This window comes from Pristiophorus japonicus, chromosome 14 (assembly GCF_044704955.1).
Source record: "Pristiophorus japonicus isolate sPriJap1 chromosome 14, sPriJap1.hap1, whole genome shotgun sequence".
In the NCBI taxonomy this organism is placed as follows: Eukaryota; Metazoa; Chordata; class Chondrichthyes; family Pristiophoridae; genus Pristiophorus; species Pristiophorus japonicus.
The window spans coordinates 90,284,434-90,305,543 of record NC_091990.1 but is presented as its reverse complement, the minus strand read 5'-3'; the positions used below and the strand labels follow the sequence as shown (position 1 = coordinate 90,305,543).

The 21,110-nt window shown below is 45.7% G+C and overlaps 1 protein-coding gene across 2 annotated transcripts in view; it reads right to left on the bottom strand.

Annotated features, from left to right (window-relative positions):
* Positions 1-1,510: 1,510 nt before the first annotated feature.
* traf6 (TNF receptor-associated factor 6) overlaps positions 1,511-21,110 on the bottom strand; it is a 52,636-nt gene continuing 33,036 nt past the window's right edge. For both annotated transcript variants that reach the window (XM_070899367.1, XM_070899366.1), the window contains 3 exons: positions 15,392-15,463; positions 7,882-7,959; positions 1,511-4,691 (listed from right to left, as the gene is read on the bottom strand). In XM_070899367.1, coding sequence (XP_070755468.1) covers positions 3,747-4,691; positions 7,882-7,959; positions 15,392-15,463 — 1,095 coding nt within the window. In that variant the 3' untranslated portion in view covers positions 1,511-3,746. The remainder of the gene's footprint in view (positions 4,692-7,881; positions 7,960-15,391; positions 15,464-21,110) is intronic.

Below are 21,110 nucleotides of genomic sequence, written 5' to 3'. Positions count from 1 at the left end.
ATCAATGCAAGGTAGTCACCAAGAAATCCAATTGGGAATTCAGAAGAAAATTCTTTATCCCAGAGAGTGGTGAGAATATGGAGCGTATAGATGCATTTTAGGAGAGGCTAGACAAGCGTATGAGGGAGAAGGACATAAAGGGTTATGCTGATAGATTTAGAAAAGACGAGAGGAGGCTCGAGTGGAGCATAAACACCGGCATGGACTGGTTGGGTTGAATGGCCTGATTTGATGCCGTATATCCCATGTAATCCACGCAGCTTGAGAGTCAGAAGAGATTGTGGGATGAGGGAGAAGTGGGATGAGAAAAGCAGGGTTACACAGGTACCCTCATCATCGCCTTGGCCTCAGTGATGCCCCTTCCCATAACCAGCAGTGTCTCCTCAATGGGGGTTAAAACAAAAATGTGCAGTCCTCCTCCAGTTCCTTCTAGCTGCCTCCTGTTATGCACCACCTTCTCTTGCAAGAAAGAGGGACATATGTCAGTGTTGTGCCATACATTTGGGTAATGTGGCTGTCATGGTAGAATAGCTTCCAGTGTATATGAGCTGTGAGTACGAGGCTTGGAACAGTGTTAAATGTGTGAGGGTGAAGTAAAGCATATGAATTGAAAGGTTGAGTACTGATCGAGATTGTTGGTAGGTGGGATACATTGTACAATGGCGGAGGTTGGTGGTGCACCTTGCCAACTCATGCGAGATCGTTAAACTTCTTCCAGCACTCCATCCATGTTCTTGGAACTACACCATCGCCCAACCATGATGGATATTTTTCTTAGGGTTGTTATGTCGCATCTTTTAATTGCATCGTACTCCATTTATTTTAATTTGTTTCTGGGATTGGGAGAGAGACAAGGCCGAGATTTGTTATCCAAACATGCTGAGTCGCTGCAGTAAGTTTGGTGATGGTGCTCCCATAATGAGGTCAAGTTGGGAATTCCAAGCTTTTGGTCCAGTGGTGATGAATGAACAGTGGTACATATGCAAATCAGGATAGCTTGTGGGGATCTACTCAACCTCTGTATCTGCCCTTCTGCACATTGTGTCACAGCACAGGCTTTTGGAGAGGCTGAGGCCTTCAAGTAAAACCTTTACTGAAATTTGCACCACCCAGTGGCCAGAGCCTACAATTACATGGTTACTTAAAGCATTTCTTTTTAATAGAGGAATTGCAGTCTCAGGTTTTGTGGCAGGGAGAATGTGACTAAAGGACAAGCAACTAAATGGGAAAACACTATTAAAGCACCACCTACAGATGACATAGGCAATTACAACTGTAACAGGGGCATTGACAATTAATACTGAAAAGTCTTAAGGAATGTTTACAAATGATTATACACATTATATATGTTAAAAATTATGTATTTTGTTAAAACTGATATCTTATCACTTGTGTGTGTATAGAAGAGCAGACCTCCCATAGGGATGCATCAATTAGTCAAAAAATACACTGCTCGATAAAGTGAGATGGGGAGACTGACAGGAAATAATTACAACACTTGCACAAAGTATACATGAAAATCAACACTTTTATTATATGACACATATATAACTATTTATAAAATTATATTAATTATGAATCATCATCATTGTGAGTCATCATAATCTTAACATATACTGTAAATATGTACATTACACGACCTGACTGTTGGGGATCGCACGTAAAGAATGATCCCTTACCTTTGGAGCGGGACTTGGCCCGACAATCGTCACCTAGGAGAGTAGTCTGAAATAGACAAGGTGAAAGATCTCGAGGAAGAAGGGTCGAAAAGACCCAAAAGCACTTCACCCAAGGGATCATTCTTTACGTGCGATCCCCAACAGTCAGGTCACACAACTGTAAACTGCATCCCAGCTAAACTACTGCCGTGTCCTCATCGGCCTCCACGACCATGTTTCCGAGTCGGTGTCAACGGAAGAGATTGCTAGTGATTTGTCCTGGCCACAGGCCAGCAGCGCTCAGGCCCAGCTAATTCATAGAAAATAGGTGCAGGAGTAGGACATTCGGCCCTTCTAGCCTGCACCGCCATTCAATGAGATCATGGCTGAACATGCAACTTCAGTACCCCATTCCTGCTTTCTCGCCATACCCCTTGATCCTCCTAGTAGTAAGGACTACATCTAACTCCTTTTTGAATATATTTAGTGAATTGGCCTCAACAACTTTCTGTGGTAGAGAATTCCACAGGTTCACCACTCTCTGGGTGAAGAAGTTTCTCCTCATCTCGGGCCTAAATGGCTTACCCCTTATCCTTAGACTGACCATCGCCTTCACCTGGGCCCTACTGACCTGCATGGGTTTAGTGCTACACTGGCTGATGCCTTTACCCACTGGGCCACTGGGGCAGGGGTAGGAGCCCCACTGATTAATTCTGGAAATGGATGTGCAGTAGCCAGAATCGTAGGGGCATTTAGTAAAGAAAATTAGAGGCCCAAGGATACTGCAGAATTAACAGGAACGGTTTAGGGTTGAGGTATTTCTTCTCGTAGTGGGATGGTCTTTGTGAGGGGCATTCTCCGCAAAAACAAAATATATAGTCACCATCACTTCGCCAGGATGAAACGCACTTGTATTGAATCCAAGCCGACTGGCAGCCAGTTTGCGCAGAGCAAGCTCCCACAGACAGCAATGAAATTTTAAAAATTATATGGTCATTCACAAGTGGTGCTAGTTAAGGGCTAACTGCTGGCCAGGACACTGGGAGAACTCCCATGTTCTTGTAATAATGCCAATCCTTGCGGCCAGAGCAAGTTAAGGAAGATTCTACGTTCAATGTCGGCCTTTTGCCAAGTTAGCTGATTTCAGCAGCGACAGAAAAGGTGTGACAACTGAGCTTGGTGCCCGCTGGAACCTGGAAAGAGAGGGGAGGGTGAAGCACATTCAGGAATCGTTGTTCGAAGTGTGGACCTGGAGAGAGGAGTGGGGCAGGCCGAGAAACCCCCCCCACCCCCACAGGGGTGAGCTGCCTGCCAGCACCCGCTGTCTTGGTTCACAGCTACTGAAACTTACTCAGCAAGGAAACTGAAGCTTTCAGGAGAGGGGAGAAAATCGGTGGAAGGAGGAGGGACAAAATAAACCCCAAAGCAAAGCGGGAAAACGGTCCAGCCCCTGGCGCTGGGAACGTGCTACCTCGGCACTACAGTCTGGCGAAGCCACAAAGGAACAGAGGCCCCTGAACTTGGAACATGCGCCATGCTAGACCGGATTGAAGTGTAGGTTCAATAATGGCCAGAGCAGGAGATAGTGGATCAGATCGAGAACAGCTCTCACAACATACTTCATGCGCATTCAACTCTACCCGAGCACCTGAGTCCCTTACCTTGACGAGCATAAAAAAAATATATACATTCGCAATTAATTATACAACTGACGCACGATGGCAGGTACATTAGACTCAAATCAGTTTAATCGCACTCTGATACAGGGCACACACATAAACCCTACCCGCATTCAATAACAAGGTATGAAAATAAAATTATTCTGTATAAAACATAAGAAATGGCTGGCACTGTCAATTCAAATTGACCAGCCTATCTGCACTTATCATGATGACATAGGCATCAGTGATCCTTAAACATTCAGAGCAATGGGCCATTTTATTTTCAATGGAAATGACTGAGGAAGAAGGAAGTTGGCCTCCCCCTTCCCTACGCCCCCCCCAAATAAAGTAACACTGTTAACTGGCTGTGTTGTACAAGGCCTCGGCCCTCGCCGTGGTAGAGTAAAGTGACAGCAATAGCCGGGAGTCACAGGCCGCCTTCTGCCGAGCGGGGCTGGAAATCGTCTTTCCTGGTCCAGTTGAGGTCGGCCCGGGTCACGACCTCGCAGCGGACGAGCAGCGCGTCATCCTTCACGTAGGTGCGCTGGCTCAGGGCCTTGAGGTGCAGGAAGGTGACATAGCCGAAGCCCTTGGGGTTGCGCTGCAGGGTGGGTCGCTGGAAGGCCAGCAGCTCGGGCTTGCTCTCCATCACCTCCTCGTGGTTCTGCCTGACGGGGCCCTCGGACTGGTCGAGGATGGAGAGGCGGATGGTGCCCTGGAAGGGCCAGGACAGGTAGCTGTCGTACTCGCCCTGCATGGTGTGGACAAAGAGCGAGATGTAGTTGGAGCAGCGCTGGGCGCTGGGCGTCTGCAGGTGTAGGCGGAGGCACAGCTTGTAGCCTGGCTTGCCGGTGTAGAAGCCGGGGCTGTGCAGCACCACGGGCTGGTCCTCGGCCTGGGCCAGCAGGTGGGCGCTGAACCGCTCCACCTTCCAGATGAAAATCCCGTTGCACTGCTGGGCCTCCAGCTCGCCGAGGCGCTCCTCCAGGGCACGGGCCCCGCGCTTCAGCTCCCCCACCTGGCCGCTCTGCGTCTCCATCTTGGCGGCCAGCTCGCGGATCTGGTGGTCCTGCCGGACCAGGCGGCCCTCCAGCTGCCGGACCGTCTCCTTCAGGTTCTGGACCAGGGGCAGGCAGTCGCACGGCGATGCCGAGGCCCCGTGCAATGGCGATGGAGGGGTCAGCTGCGAGTGCGAGGCCTGCAGCGCCCCCGGCAATGGCGCTGGCTGGAAGTCCACCTCCGAACTCAGCCCGTCGATGCAGGACACCTGAGAGTTCAGCCCCGTGCTGACGCTGCGCAGTGTCTGGGCCATCATCCGCATGTGGGCTTGCGTGTAGTCCTGCAGGTGCATGGCCAGGTCGTTCCGCTGCATCTGACGGGTTTGAAGCAGTCGTGTTAGCTGGCTCCCGTTTGACAGCACGCAATACATTTAACGTTAGATAAAAAGCAGCAATAACCCGCCTTTACATAGTGCAAGGAGCGATTACCAGACAAAATTATGACACCGAGACACACAAGGAAATATTAGGACAGATGACCAAAAGCTTGGTCAAAGAGGTAGGTTTTAAGGAGCATCTTAAAAGGAGGAGAGAGGGGGAGAGGGGCTTAGGGGTGGAATTCTGGAGCTTAGAGCCTAGGTAACTGAAGGCACAGCCACCAATGCTGGGAGCGGGGGGAAACAGGGATGTGCAAGAGCCCAGAATAGGAGGATCGCAGAGATCACAGAAGCTTTTAGGGCTGGAGGAGTTTAGAGTTCGGAAGGGGTGAGGCATTTTCACAAGGATGAGAATGCAACCGCAATAATATAAATGTAATCTTGTGTTAGAGAGAAAAATTGCCATGGAAATCTTTTTTTTTTTTAAAAAGCAGAAAATGCTGGGAATACACAGCAGGTCAGTCAGCAACTGAAAGAGGAAGGAGCGGTTAATGGTTCAGTTCAAGGGCCCTTTGGCAGAAATGGAAAAGGACGAATGCAGCAGCCTCTATAGGACCGACACAAGGAAAGGTGGGTGGGGCGGGGCGGAGACACAAGACAGCGTTGCTAACACTCGAGACTCACCGACTTGCAGAAGTGTTAGTGCTCACCATTCACTGGGGAGACTCTAATGATAGGAATAGAGGCAGGCCATTCTGCCCCTCAAGCCTGTTCCGCCATCCAATTAGATTTTGGCTGAGCTGTACCGCAACTCCATTGACCCATCTTCGTTCCGAATATCTCAATACCCTCAGCTAACAAAAATCTACCAATCTCAGCTTGAAAATATCAATTAACCCCCAGTCTCAACAACTTTTTTTTTGGTGGGGGGGAGTGGGGGGAGGAGAGAGGAGAGTTGCAGATTTACACCACCCTTTGTGTGAAGGGATGCTTCCTGACATCAGAGTATAAAAGCAGAGAAGTCCTGCTACAACCGTACAGGGTATTGGTGAGGCCACACCTGGGTTTTAGTCTCCATATTTAAGGAAGGACATACTTGCATTGGAGGCTGTTCAGTGAAGGTTCACTAGGTTGATTCCGGAGATGAGGGGGTTGACTTATGAAGAAAGGTTGAGTAGGTTGGGCCTATACTCATTGGAGTTCAGAAGAATGAGGTGAACTTATTGAACATGTAAGATAATGAGGGGGCTCAACAAGGTGGATGCAGAGAGGGTATTTTCACTAAAAGGGGAAACTAAAACTAGGGGACATAATCTCAGAAAAAGGGGCCACCCATTTAAAACTGAGATGAGGAGGAATTTCTTCTGAGTTGTAAATCTGTGGAATTCTCTGCCCCAGAGAGCTGTGGAAGCTGGGTCATTGAATATATTTAAGGCGTGAATAGACAGATTTTTGAGCGATAAGGGAATTAAGGGTTATGGGGAGCGGGCAGGGAAGTGGAGCTTAGTCCATGATCAGATCAGCCATGATCTTATTGAATGGCAGAGCTGGCTCAAGGGGCCAAATGGCCTACTCCTACTCCTGTTCCTATTTCTTATTATCTTATGACCCCTGAATGGCCTAGGTCTAATTTTAAGGTTTCACCCCTGTGTAGCTTTCCGCATATTTAAAGCTTCCTGCCTGAAGTGTGAGCCTTGAACCATCTGAGACATTGCAAGAACAGGAGGTAACCAGTCAGAGGTACAAATGACTGCTTTTAAAAAGGGGCACCTACTGAGTTTATTAGGCTGCAAAACAACTGGTAATTAACAGTCATCTCAGGTCAGTCATTAGAAAGACAAAAAGTTGAGTAAAAACAGCATTTCTCTCTCTCGAGGTCGAGGCAGAGAAGCAAATATTTTTCTAAAGTGTACTGAGGACTGTGTGTGGCCTCGAGCAGAGGGAGGTGAAAGCTTCCCAGGCTGTGTGCTCTCTGCATTGCTCATTTCACACCATCTGCAGTCCTGGCAAATACAAGGATTTCCTCCCAGCTTGTCGCAATATTTTGAGTTCTTGCCTCTTCGCCAGCTGTCTCATTCATGGAGACTGCCAGCTTAGCCAATCGTACCGGTGGGGGTTACAGGAAATGCTTTCATCCAGAGGGTTATTGAGAACATGCAATACATCACTCCATTTGGCCATTGCACTCAGCCAGTAGCTAAAAGGGAGTGACAAAAAGACTGAAATTGGATAAGGGATTAGAGTAGATCACTTCAGCACAGGCCCGTGACCTCCTTCTGTCTTGAAACTTCTATGACTCAACTCCTTTCCCACCCTCGCTCTTACCCAACTTCCTGTCTGGTCACACCTGTCCAGTTTTGGACCCAACAAATGTTGGCAATAATATAAATGTTGGTCTAACTGCAAACTCAACTATTCTGTCCTGGTACACACACTTCCCATTATCAGGCGTAACTGACACTGGCTTAAGGGCATACGATCAGGCATAATCCTTACTCTCTAATGGTACACAAGCACATTATCAGCAACCTTATCCTGTACTGGTATATGGGCTTATGGCAATCAGGAGAAATTCTTGCTCTGTAGTGAAGAGTATCGCATTGCTGGCATTAAGGGAGTAACTGGTTACATGGAAGTCTTACAATCAGGAGTAATAATCACCCTGCTGGTACTTGGAAGAACAGTTATCAGGAGTAATTATTTTGTGCTGCTGCACAGATGTACAATTGTCAGGAGTAATTATTACTCTGCTGGTGCACAGATGTACAATTAGTAATCATTACTCTGCACTGTACACAGATGTATAATTATCAGGAGTATTGGAGGAGCTGGTATCAGGAGTAATCCAGATCATATCCTGGCTCACGTTGCATCAGTATTAGGAGTGAAGTAACAATTTGTAGGCTTCATTTCTCCTCTGTTCGCGAGCCAGTTAATAGTTTTGTATATACCCCTGTCTGTGCTATTTTAACAGGCACTAACCCATTTAAAATAAATGAGACTAAAAATAAGAGGAACTCGTACCCACTTCCTGCTCTATACTAGTAGAGTTCCAATTATTAGGGTAAGTAGGCAAGACCTAATTTACACTCGTGCAGGGTCATAGACATCAGGATTATGCCTGTCCTTTGAGAAACGCCTTGAATCAAGCTCGACAATGGCACAGAACATTTCAGCACCAACTCACCTTCTCCGGGCAGCCAAAGGTACTGAAAGTGCAGGGGACTGGTGCTTTTGGGCAGTCCAGGTTATAATGGTTCTGCATCTGTGGAGGGAAACATTGAATTTAAAACCACGAAGTGAGGCATAAAAATGGAGAACAGAAATGTATCTGCTCGCAGTGCAGTATCCTGTGGATTTACTCTGGTGTGTTCCCCTTCCTTCCGGCAGTCAGCCACCCACATCCTCCCGCCCCTCCCCCTACAGCTACAGGAAGGACAGATGGACAGATTCCACCTCAACTACTTTCAGTACAACCCAACCCTCAACCTCAAATAGGTCAGATAACCTGCTCCCCTCACTGACACAGGAAGCCTCACAATCACAAATGTAGGGGTTTGAAATCAGGGCCAAAGAACCAGCCTGGCAGGAGGACCAGCAACAGAGCCAGCAGCTCATCGATGTAACACTGAAGTGCAATGTGCTTTGTGTTGGAGGTCATAAAATCATAAAATTACAACACAGAAGGCCATTTGGACCATCGTGTCCATGCCGGTCGAAAAAGAGCTACCCAGCCTAATCCCACCTTCCAGCGCAGTAGGTCCGTAGCCCTGTAATATGCATATAGATTGGGCTAACCAAACTGGAAGCAATATGGTGGAGGAGGATTTCCTGGAGTGCATAAGGGATGGTTTTCTCGACCAATATGTCAAGGAACCAACTAGGGGGGAGGCCATCTTAGACTGGGTGTTGTGTAATGAGAGAGGATTAATTAGCAATCTCGTTGTGCGAGGCCCCTTGGGGGAAGAGTGACCATAATATGGTGGAATTCTACATTAGGATGGAGAATGAAACAGTTAATTCAGAGACCATGGTCGATAACTTAAAGAAGAGTAACTTTGAAGGTATGAGGCGTGAATTGGCTAGGATAGATTGGCGAATGATACTTAAGCGGTTGATAGTGGATGGGCAATGGCAGACATTTAGAGACTGCATGGATGAACTACAACAATTGTACATTCCTGTCTGGCATAAAAATAAAAAAGGGAAGATGGCTCAACCGTGGCTATCATGGGAAACCAGGGATCGTCTTAAAGCCAAGGAAGTGGCATACAAATTGGCCAGAAATAGCAGCGAACCCGGGGACTGGGAGAAATTTAGAACTCAGCAGAGGAGGACAAAGGGTTTGATTAGGGCAGGGAAAATAGAGTACGAGAGGAAGCTTGCAGGGAACATTAAGACGGACTGCAAAAGCTTCTATAGATATTTAAAGAGAAAAAGGTTAGTAAAGACAAACGTAGGTCCCCTGCAGTCAGAATCAGGGGACGTCATAACGGGGAATAAAGAAATGGCAGACCAATTAAACAAGTACTTTAGTTCGGTATTCACTAAGGAGGACACAAACAACCTTCCGGATATAAAAGGGGTCAGAGGGTCTAGTAAGAAGGAGGAACTGAGGGAAATCCTTATTAGTCGGGAAATTGTGTTGGAGAAATTGATGGACTGCATCCCAGAGTACTTAAGGAGGTGGCCTTGGAAATAGCAGATGCATTGACAGTCATTTTCCAACATTCCATTGACTCTGGATCAGTTCCTATCGAGTGGAGGGTAGCTAATGTAGCCCCACTTTTTAAAAAAAGGGAGAGAGAAAACAGGGAATTATAGACCGGTCAGCCTGACATCGGTAGTGGGTAAAATGATGGAGTCAATTATTAAGGATGTCATAGCAGCGCATTTGGAAAGAGGTGACATGATAGGTCCAAGTCAGCATGGATTTGTGAAAGGGAAATCATGCTTGACAAATCTTCTGGAATTTTTTGAGGATGTTTCCAGTAGAGTGGACAAGGAAGAACCAGTTGATGTGGTGTATTTGGACTTTCAGAAGGCTTTCGACAAGGTCCCACACAAGAGATTAAGGTGCAAAGTTAAAGCACATGGGATTTGGGAGTAGTGTGCTGACGTGGATTGAGAACTGGTTGGCAGACAGGAAGCAAAGACTAGGAGTAAATGGGTACTTTTCAGAATGGCAGGCAGTGACTAGTGGGGTACCTCAAGGTTCTGTGCTGGGGCCCCAGCTGTTTACATTGTACATTAATGATTTAGACGAGGGGATTAAATGTAGTATCTCCAAATTTGCGGATTACACTAAGTTGGGTGGCAGTGTGAGCTGCGAGGAGGATGCTATGAGGCTGCAGTATGACTTGGATAGGTTAGGTGAGTGGGCAAATGCATGGCAGATGAAGTATAATGTGGATAAATGTGAGGTTATCCACTTTGGTTGTAAAAACAGAGAGACAGACTATTATCTGAATGGTGACAGATTAGGAAAAGGGGAGGTGCAACGAGACCTGGTGTCATAGTACATCAGTCATTGAAGGTTGGCATGCAGGTACAGCAGACGGTTAAGAAAGCAAATGGCATGTTGGCCTTCATAGCGAAGGGATTTGAGTACAAGGGCAGGGAGGTGTTACTATAGTTGTACAGGGCCTTGGTGAGGCCACACCTGGAGTATTGTGTACAGTTTTGGTCTCCTAACTTGAGGAAGGACATTCTTGCTATGAGGGAGTGCAGCGAAGGTTCACCAGACTGATTCCCAGGATGGCGGGACTGACATATCAAGAATGACTGGATCAACTGGGCTTGTATTCACTGGAGTTCAGACGAATGAGAGGGGATCTCATAGAAACGTTTAAAATTCTGACGGGTTTAGACAGGTTAGATGCAGGAAGAATGTTCCCAATGTTGGGGAAGTCCAGAACCAGGGGTCACAGTCGAAGGATAAGGGGCAAGCCATTTAGGGCAGAGATGAGGAGAAACTTCTTCACCCAGAGTGGTGAACCTGTGGAATTCTCTACCACAGAAAGTTGTTGAGGCCAATTCACTAAATATATTCAAAAAGGAGTTAGATGTCGTCCTTACTACTTGGGGGATCAAGGGGTATGGCGAGAAAGCAGGAATGGGGTACTGAAGTTGCATGTTCAGCCATGAACTCATTAAATGGCGGTGCAGGCTCGAAGGGCCGAATGGCCTACTCCTGCACCTATTTTCTATGTTTCTATGTAAGTCAGGGCTCTTTAAGTGTACAACCAAGTACTTTTTAAATATGATGAGGGTTTCTGCATCTATCACCCTTTCAGGCAGTGAGTTCCAGACCCCCATCACCCTCTTGGTGAAAAAAATGTTTCCTCATCGCCCCTCTAATCCTTCTACTAACTACTTTAAATCTATACTCCCTGGTTATTGACCCCTCTGCTAAGGGAAATATGTCCTTCCTATCCACTCTATCTAGGCCCCTCATAATTTGCTACACCTCAATTAATTCTCCCCTCAGCTCTAAAGGAAAACTCCAGCCTATCCAATCTTTCCTCACAGCTAAAATGTTCCAGTCCTGGCAACATCCTTGTAAATCTCCTCGACATCCTTTCATTGATAGAAAGTTCAGGCCAGAGGCTCCCTGCACTTGACAATATCACACAGCGAGTGTGGATGCTGAAAAGCATTTCCTCGTCCAATGGACCAGTTGCTAAACACATGCTGGGCGATGTTATCCCCTTCCTGGCCCGGGGCCACTCATCGCTCTAGATCAGCTAACTCAGAATAGCCCAGGGGCTCAAGCCTGGGACCTTCGTGGCCTGTATGGTCGAGTACAACACTGGGCGGTGGATATATTTTGACTGAATCATGGGAAGAGTTTGAAATGCACCTTTTGCAGTAAACATTTGCTGCTTCGGAGATCTACAGCAGAAAAATATTACCCACAAAGGATTAGAATTTACAGTACAGAAACAGGCCATTTGGCCCAACAAATCTATGCAAGGGTTACATGAGCCTCCTCCCACCCTACTACTTCTGACCTGATCAGCATATCCTTCTATTCCTTTCTTCCCTCATCTAGCTTTCCCCTTAAATATATCTATGCTAGAAAAGTCAACAACCCCTCCTTGGGGATAAAATGCACACCTAACCACTCCAGATGCCTGTGCACTTGTGAATTCTTGTACGCACCTCCTTCAGGCACTCCGACAATGAGAGGTAACCCATCAGCAGACAGAGTGAATACTTGCACAGCCAGAAGTTAAACTTGCAAAATTCTCCAGCGTTACAGTCCTCTGATGGGACGCCCCGAAGCCAACAGCAGAAAACACACCACCAACCACCCATGTAAAACATTAATATGAATGCTACTTAACCTTTCCAAAAATAGTATATTCCGTATATGTGAGTGTTGTGGAATACAGCGATAAAAGATTACAATAGAGGGGGGGCCGAACACATCACACTTAGCAAACAAATAGTGAACTGCATGGATCCCTATGAATCACACCCCACTTTGCTGCTTACAATGTGCAGCATTTTACATTGAAAAAAGAAAACACAGAATAGAGATGAGTTTCGCGAAAGTAAAAGCATGCATTCGTGTGGTAAGTACTACGGAGTGGGTGTGCACTAAAGCCAGATTGGTTCTTGTCCTCAATGGAACTGAAGTCCTGGGAACAGCAGAGTTGTTCCTGTTAACTGCAAGTTCAATTCTGCAGTCCCAGTGTACAGGAAGCTTAAATCATCTGAACAAGTTGCACCTCTGTCTACTGGGATAATTCTAGCTCGGAAAGTGAAAAAGGAACGGCAGTAGTCATGGGGGATTTTAACCTACATATCGATTGGTCAAATCAAATCGCACGGGGTAGCCTGGAGGAGGAATTCATAGAATGCATACGGGATTGTTTCTTAGAACAGTATGTAACAGAACCTACAAGGGAGCAAGCCATCTTAGATCTGATCCTGTGTAATGAGACAGGAAAAATAAACGATCTCCTAGTCAAAGATGCTCTCGGAATGAGTGATCACAATATGGTTGAATTTGTAATACAGATTGAGGATGAGGAAGTTGTGTCAGAAACAAGCGTACTATGCTTAAACAAAGGGGACTACAGTGGGATGAGGGCAGAGTTGGCTAAAGTAGACTGGAAACAAAGACTAAACGGTGGCACAATTGAGGAACAGTGGAGGACTTTTAAGGAGCTCTTTCATAGTGCGCAACAAAAATATATTCCAGTGAAAAAGAAGGGCGGCAAGAGAAGGGATAACCAGCCGTGGATAACCAAGGAAATAAAGGAAAGTATCAAATCAAAGACCAATGCATATAAGGTGGCCAAGGTTAGTGGGAAACTAGAGGATTGGGAAAATTTTAAGCAACAGCAAAGAATGACTAAAAAAGCAATAAAGAAAGGGAAGATAGATTACGAAGGTAAACTTGCGCAAAACATAAAAACAGATAGTAAAAGCTTTTACAGATATATAAAACGGAAAAGATTGACTAAAGAAAATGTTGGTCCCTTAGAAGATGAAAAGGAGGATTTAATAATGGGAAATGTGGAAATGGCTGAGACCTTAAACAATTATTTTGCTTCCGTCTTCACAGTGGAAGACACAAAAACCATGCCAAAATTTGCAGGCCATAGGAATGTGGGAAGGGAGGACCTTGAGACAATCACTATCACTAGGGGGGTAGTGCTGGACAGGCTAATGGGACTGAAGGTAGACAAGTCCCCTGATCCTGATGAAATGCATCCCATGGTATTAAAAGAGATGGCGGAAGTTATAGCAGATGCATTCGTTATAATCTACCAAAATTCTCTGGACTCTGGGGAGGTACCAGCGGATTGGAAAGCAGCTAATGTAACACCTCTGTTTAAAAAAGGGGGCAGACAAAAGGCAGGTAACTATAGGCCGGTTAGTTTAACATCTGTAGTGGGGAAAATGCTTGAAACTATCATTAAGGAAGAAATAGCGGGACATCTGGATAGGAATAGTGCAATCAAGCAGATGCAGCATGGATTCATGAAAGGGAAGTCATGTTTAACTAACTTACTGGAATTCTTTGAGGATATAACGAGCATGGTGGATAGAGGTGTACCGATGGATGTGGTGTATTTAGATTTCCAAAAGGCATTCAATAAGGTGCCACACAAAAGGTTACTGCAGAAGATAAAGGTACGCGGAGTCAGAGGAAATGTATTAGCATGGATAGAGAATTGGCTGGCGAACAGAAAGCAGAGAGTTGGGATAAATGGGTCCTTCTCCGGTTGGAAATCAGTGGTTAGTGGTGTGCCACAGGGATCAGTGCTGGGACCACAACTGTTTACAATATACATAGATGACCTAGAAGAGGGGACAGAGTGTAGTGCAACAAAATTTGCAGATGACACTAAGATTAGTGGGAAAGCGGGTTGTGTAGAGGACTCAAGAGACTGCAAGGAGATTTGGATAGGTTAAGCGAATGGGCTAAGGTTTGGCGGGTGGAATACAATGTCGGAAAGTGTGAGGTCATCCACCTTGGGAATAAAAACAGTAAAAGGGAATATTATTTGAATGGGGAGAAATTATAACTTGCTGTGGTGCAGAGGGACCTGGGGGTCCTTGTGCATGAATCCCAAAAGGTTATTTTGCAGGTGCAGCAGGTAATCAGGAAGGCGAATGGAATGTTGGCCTTCATTGCGAGAGGGATGGAGTACAAAAGCAGGGAGGTCCTGCTGCAACTGTATAAGGTATTGGTAAGGCCGCACCTGGAGTACTGCGTGCAGTTTTGGTCGCCTTACTTAAGGAAGGATGTACTAGCTTTGGAAGGGGTACAGAGACGATTCACTAGGCTGATTCCAGAAATGAGGGGGTTACCTTATGATGATAGATTGAGTAGACTGGGTCTTTACTCCTTGGACACTACCCTGAGGATCTTGCAGCGATGTTCTGGGGCTGAGATGATTGACCTCCAACAACCACAACCATCTTCCTTTGTTCTAGGTATGACTCCAGCCAGTGGAGAGTTTTCCCACTGATTCCTGTTGACTTCAGTTTTACTCAGGCTCCTTGATGCCACACTCGGTCAAATGCTGCCTTGATGTCAAGAGCAGTCACTCTCACCTCACCTCTGGAATTCAGCTCTTTTGTCCATGTTTGGACCAAGGCTATAGTGAGGTCTCTGGAGCCGAGTGGTCCTGGCGGAAACCAAACTGAGCATTGGTGAGCTGATTATTGGTGAGTAAGTGCTGCTTGAGAGCACAGTTACTGACACCTTCCATCACTTTGCTGATGATTGAGAATAGGCGGATAGGGCAGTAATTGGCCGATTTGATTCGACCTGCTTTTTTATGGACAGGACATACCTGGGCAATGTTCCACTTGTCGGTTAGATGCCAGTGTTGGAGCTGTACTGGAACAGCTTGGCTAGAGGCGCGGCTAGTTCTGGAGCACAAGTCTTCAGCACGACAGCCGGGCTATTGTTGGGGCCCATAACCTTTGCTGTATCCAGTGCGTTCAGCTACACATGTCTATATCTATATTTATATATACATATATATATATATATCTAGCTATATGCGACACCCTACCGAACAGTTTTGTTGGAGCACCTTCACCACATGGATTGTTCAAGGGGACAATAGCCTGGCCTTGCCAATATCCAAAGAATTAATATAAAAAAATGTAGATGCCTGCACACATTTTTTAAATACAGATAATGTAAGATCATTGGATCCACTTACCTGTTCTCTGATGAGCTCCACGTTGCAGTATTCACAGATGACATTGGCCAATGGACAGTTCAAATCATGACCCTGGATCAGAAACAGAAACCAGGATTCAGTAAACGCGAAGGAGCAACAATCAAGCATCAAATTGGGGATCAGAAACAGAAATGGATCTAATTGCCCTATTAGACAATGTTGCCTACATTATATTTAGTTCACTGACATTCTAAATAAAAGGAGTGAATAGGAAAGGATTTGGTCTATTAGAATTCTGTACAATGAGAAGGGATTTGGTCTATTAGAGGTTCTGCAAATGTGGTAAATGGGAAAGGGTTTGGTCCATTGGAATTTGATGCAACGGGGTGACTGGGAAGGGGGTTTGGGTCATTGGAGTCCTGTCCATACTAACTCTGTGGCTGAACAAGATGTGTTTTGCATTGTGTTGGCTGTGTAATAAATTGATTAACAAAACACTAAATATACAACCATATAAAATCCCTCAGTGGCACAAGTACATGAACCAGGGAGACCAGAGACACAATGGGAAGAAAAATCAAACCATTTGGCTTTCACTGAAGGGAAACACAAAGAAAAATAGACCCCTCGATTTCCAGAGTCTACTGACTGAGCACAGCAAATAATGTTATTTCTGACATGTTGAGAAAATGAAGTAAAAGCAAAGATTAAAAAAGGTAAACTCATTTTTGGATGGAATACATTTAACTTGGTTGTCGATAGCTGAACCTATTACAGGTACAACACTGATTCTGACACAAGATCTGCAGTGAGACACTGCCCCCTGGTGTACAAATCAATGGGCTCAATTTCCCCCCGTTATCTGCGCCGTTTTTTTCGGCACAGGCCGCTTTTTTCAGCCTAAATAATAAAATCCAAGTTTCTCCAAAGTTTGCTTGCCAGCGTAACTCAGTTACTTAGTTTTGTTTAAGTTAGTTTTTTTTTGCGTCATAGGGGCGTAACCTGACGTCTGCGGCAGTTTTTCACATTTATGCAAGTTTGGCCAACTTACATTTCTCCTAGGACGGCGTATGTGACCACTCCCAAACACCTTCTGGCCACTTAAGAAAAACCAGCGCACATTAAAAAAAATTGGCACAGAAAGACACCATTGTTTTTACATAGAAACATAGAAAATAGGTGCAGGAGTAGGCCATTCAATGAGTTCATGGCTGAACATGCAACTTCAGTACCCCATTCCTGCTTTCTCGCCATACCCCTTGATCCCCCAAGTAGTAAGGACTTCACCTAACTCCTTTTTGAATATATTTAGTGAATTGGCCTCAACAACTTTCTGGGGTAGAGAATTCCACAGGTTCACCACTCTCTGGGTGAAGAACTTTCTCCTCATCTCGGTCCTAAATGGCTTACCCATTATCCTTAGACTGTGACCCCTGGTTCTGGACTTCCCCAACATTGGGAACATTCTTCCTGCATCTAACCTGTCTAAACCCATCAGAATTTTAAACATTTCTATGAGGTCCCCTCTCATTCTTCTGAACTCCAGTGAATACAAGCCCAGTTGACCCAGTCTTTCTTGATAGGTCAGTCCCACCATCCCGGGAATCAGTCTGGTGAACCTTCGCTGCACTCCCTCAATAGCAAGAATGTCCTTCCTCAAGTTAGGAGACCAAAACTGTACACAATACTCCAGGTGTGGCCTCACCAAGGCTCTGTACAACTGTAGCAACACCTCCCTGCCCCTGTACTCAAATCCCCTCGCTATGAAGGCCAACATGCCATTTGCTTTCTTAACCGCCTGCTGTACCTGCATGCCAACCTTCAATGACTGATGTACCATGACACCCAGGTCTCTTTGCACCTCCCCTTTTCCTAATCTGTCACCATTCAGATAATAGTCTGTCTCTCTGTTTTTACCACCAAAGTGGATAACCTCACATTTATCCACATTATACTTCATCTGCCATGCATTTGCCCACTCACCTAACCTATCCAAGTCACTCTGCAGCCTCATAGCATCTTCCCCGCAGCTCACACTGCCACCTGCAAATTTGGAGATACTACGTTTAATCCCCTCGTCCAAATCATTAATATACAGTGTAAACAGCTGGGGCCCCAGCACAGAACCTTGCGGTACCCCACTAGTCACTGCCTGCCATTCTGAAAAGTCCCCATTTACTCCTACTCTTTGCTTCCTGTCTGACAACCAGTTCTCAATCCATATCAGCACACTACCCCCAATCCCATGTGCTTTAACTTTGCACATTAATCTCTTGTGTGGGACCTTGTCGAAAGCTTTCTGAAAGTCCAAAAATACCACATCAACTGGTTCTCCCTTGTCCACTCTACTGGAAACATCCTCAAAAAATTCCAGAAGATTTGTCAAGCATGATTTCCCTTTCACAAATCCATGCTGACTTGGACCTATCATGTCACCTCTTTCCAAATGCGCTATGACATCCTAAATAATTGATTCCATCATTTTACCCACTACTGAGGTCAGGCTGACCGGTCTATAATTCCGTTTTCTCTCCCTCCTTTTTTAAAAAGTGGGGTTACATTGGCTACACTCCACTCGATAGGAACTGATCCAGAGTCAATGGAATGTTGGAAAATGACTGTCAATGCATCCACTATTTCCAAGGCCACCTCCTAAAGTACTCTGGGATGCAGACCATCAGGCCCTGGGGATTTATCGGCCTTCAATCCCATTAATTTCCCCAACACAATTTCCCAACTAATAAGATTTCCCTCAGTTCCTCCTTCTTATTAGACCCTCTGACCCCTTTTATATCCGGAAGGTTGTTTGTGTCCTCCTTAGTGAATACCGAACCAAAGTACTTGTTCAATTGGTCCGCCATTTCTTTGTTCCCCGTTATGACTTCCCCTGATTCTGACTGCAGGGGACCTACGTTTGTCTTTACTAACCTTTTTCTCTTTACATATCTATACAAACTTTTGCAATCCGTCTTAATGTTCCCTGCAAGCTTCTTCTCGTACTCCATTTTCCCTGCCCTAATCAAACCCTTTGTCCTCCTCTGCTGAGTTCTAAATTTCTCCCAGTCCCCAGGTTCACTGCTATTTCTGGCCAATTTGTATGCCACTTCCTTGGCTTTAATACTATCCCTGATTTCCCTTGATAGCCACGGTTGAGCCACCTTCCCTTTTTTATTTTTACGCCAGACAGGAATGTATATTTGTTGTAGCTCATCCATGCGGTCTCTAAATGTCTGCCATTGCCCATCCACAGTCAACCCCTAAAGTATCATTCACTAATCTATCCTAGCCAATTCACGCCTCATACCTTCAAAAAGTTAGCCTTCTTTAAGTTCTGGACCATGGTCTCTGAATGAACTGTTTCATTCTCCATCCTAATGCAGAATTCCACCATATTTTGGTCACTCTTCCCCAAGGGGCCTCGCACAACGAGATTGCTAATTAATCCTCTCTCATTACACAACACCCAGTTGAAGATGGCCTCCCCCCTAGTTGGTTCTTCGACATATTGGTCTAGAAAACCATCCCTTATGCACTCCAGGAAATCCTCCTCCACCGTATTGCTTCCAGTTTGGCTAGCCCAATCTATGTGCATTTTAAAGTCACCCATTATAACTGCTGCACCTTTATTGCATGCAGCCCTAATTTCCTGTTTGATGCCCTCCCCAACATCACTACTACTGTTTGGAGGTCTGTACACAACTCCCACCAACGTTTTTTTGCCCTTTGGTGTTCTGCAGCTCTACCCATATAGATTCCACATCATCCAAGCTAATGTCTTTCCTAACTATTGCATTAATCTCCTCCTTAACCAGCAATGCTATCCTACCTCCTTTTCTTTTTATTCTATCCTTCCTGAATGTTGAATACACCTGGATATTGAGTTCCCAGCCCTGATCATCCTGGAGCCACGTCTCTGTAATCCCAATCACATCATATTTGTTAACATCTATTTGCACAGTTAATTCATCCACCTTATTACAGATACTCCTTGCATTAAGACACAAAAAGCCTTCAGGCTTGTTTTTTTAACACCCTTTGTCCTTTTAGAATTTTGCTGTACAGTGGCCCTTTTTGTTCTTTGCTTTGGGTTTCTCTGCCCTCCACTTTTCCTCATTTCCTTTCTGTCTTTTGCTTTTGTCTCCTTTTTGTTTCCCTCTGTCTCCCTGCATTGGTTCCCATCCCCCTGCCATATTACTTTAACTCCTCCCCAACAGCACTAGCAAAGTTTTTATGCAAAGTTTTGGAGGAAGTCAAGAACACATTAAATATGCATCATGAAGCTTAATTTTTTCAAACTTAAAAACCGGAGAAAATGGAACTCTAATGCAATTATTTAATTTTGGATTTTTTTTCAAAGTGCCAAGCTACCACCGAACGTCTCCTCACCAGGCTCAAGTGTCGGTCGGCAGAATCGCTCCCTCGCTCAGACACAGGGGCTCGGCTTCAAAAGAAGCCTGGGGAGGGTGGGGACCGAACTGAAGGCACAAGAAGCCTTACACTGTGTAGCAGCTTCAAAAGAGGCCGGGGGTGGGGGGGGGGGTGTTTGTCGTGCCCGTGTCTGGGTAAGGGAGCGATTCTGCCGGCCGATGCCCGAGCCCAGTGAGGAGACATTCGGTTGGTGGTGGCGTGGTACTTTGAAAAAAATCTAAAATTAAAAAATTGCATTAAACTTTGTTGCTCCAAATGTCCTCATTTGAATGCCTAGCTTCCCGTTCTAAGTAAGCCTATTGCACATGCGCAGACCTGGATGTGGTCCATACTCGGGCTTCGATCGTGGGGAGAGAGCAAAGAAAATTTAATTCCTTGTGCTGCTGTTTTGAGCTTCTTGCAAAAGTACAATTTATTTGGAAGCAATACTGACAATGCCATACTTTGTGCGAGCCTTCTGCATCATGGTGCTACGTGGGAGCCAATTGATTTGACGTCATCGCATGAAGAACCTTAAAGCACGTAGGATGATGGGCAGGAGGCCTTACCTACATCGGGTATATCGAGACAGGCGTTCATACCTGCACCTGAGTGATGCAGAGTGTGTGAGAAAGTTACTTTTCCACAAAGAAGTTGTAATTGAGATCTGTGAGTTAGTAAAAGCAGACCTGCAACCTAGAAATATCAGGAGGACTGCTTTGTCAGTTGAAGTGAAGGTAACAGCTGCACTTTCTTTTTATGCATCTGGACCATTCCAGGCCACAACTGGGGATCTGTGCGCCATTTCTCAACATGAAACACATATCTGCATTCAGCAGGTGACTGCTGCACTATATGCCCGGAGGAATGACAACATAAAGTACCCCATGACTGCCCAGGCAATGTGTGAAAGGGCTGTGGACTTCTCCAGGATTACTGGCTTCCCAAAGGTACAGGGCTGCATTGATTGTACCCACATCGCCTTGCGAGCACCTTTGGAAGATTCCAAGATGTACAAGAACAAAAAAGGCTTCCACTTCATGAACGTGCAGTTCGTGTGTGACGACATGCTTTGCATCATGTCAGTTGATGCGAGATACCCTGGGAGTACCTATGATGCGTTCACCTACGCGAGAGCGCTATATCTGCCATGTTTCAGCAGCAGCCAGAAGGGCAGAGCTGGCTGCTGGGTGACAAAGGGTACGGTCTCGTCACCTGGCTCATGACGCCCCTACACGTAACCTGGACGGAAGCTGACCGGGAATACAACATGTCGCACATTGCGACACGCAGCATAATAGAGAGGACCATTGGCATTTTGAAACCGCGTTTCCGATGCCTGGACCATTCC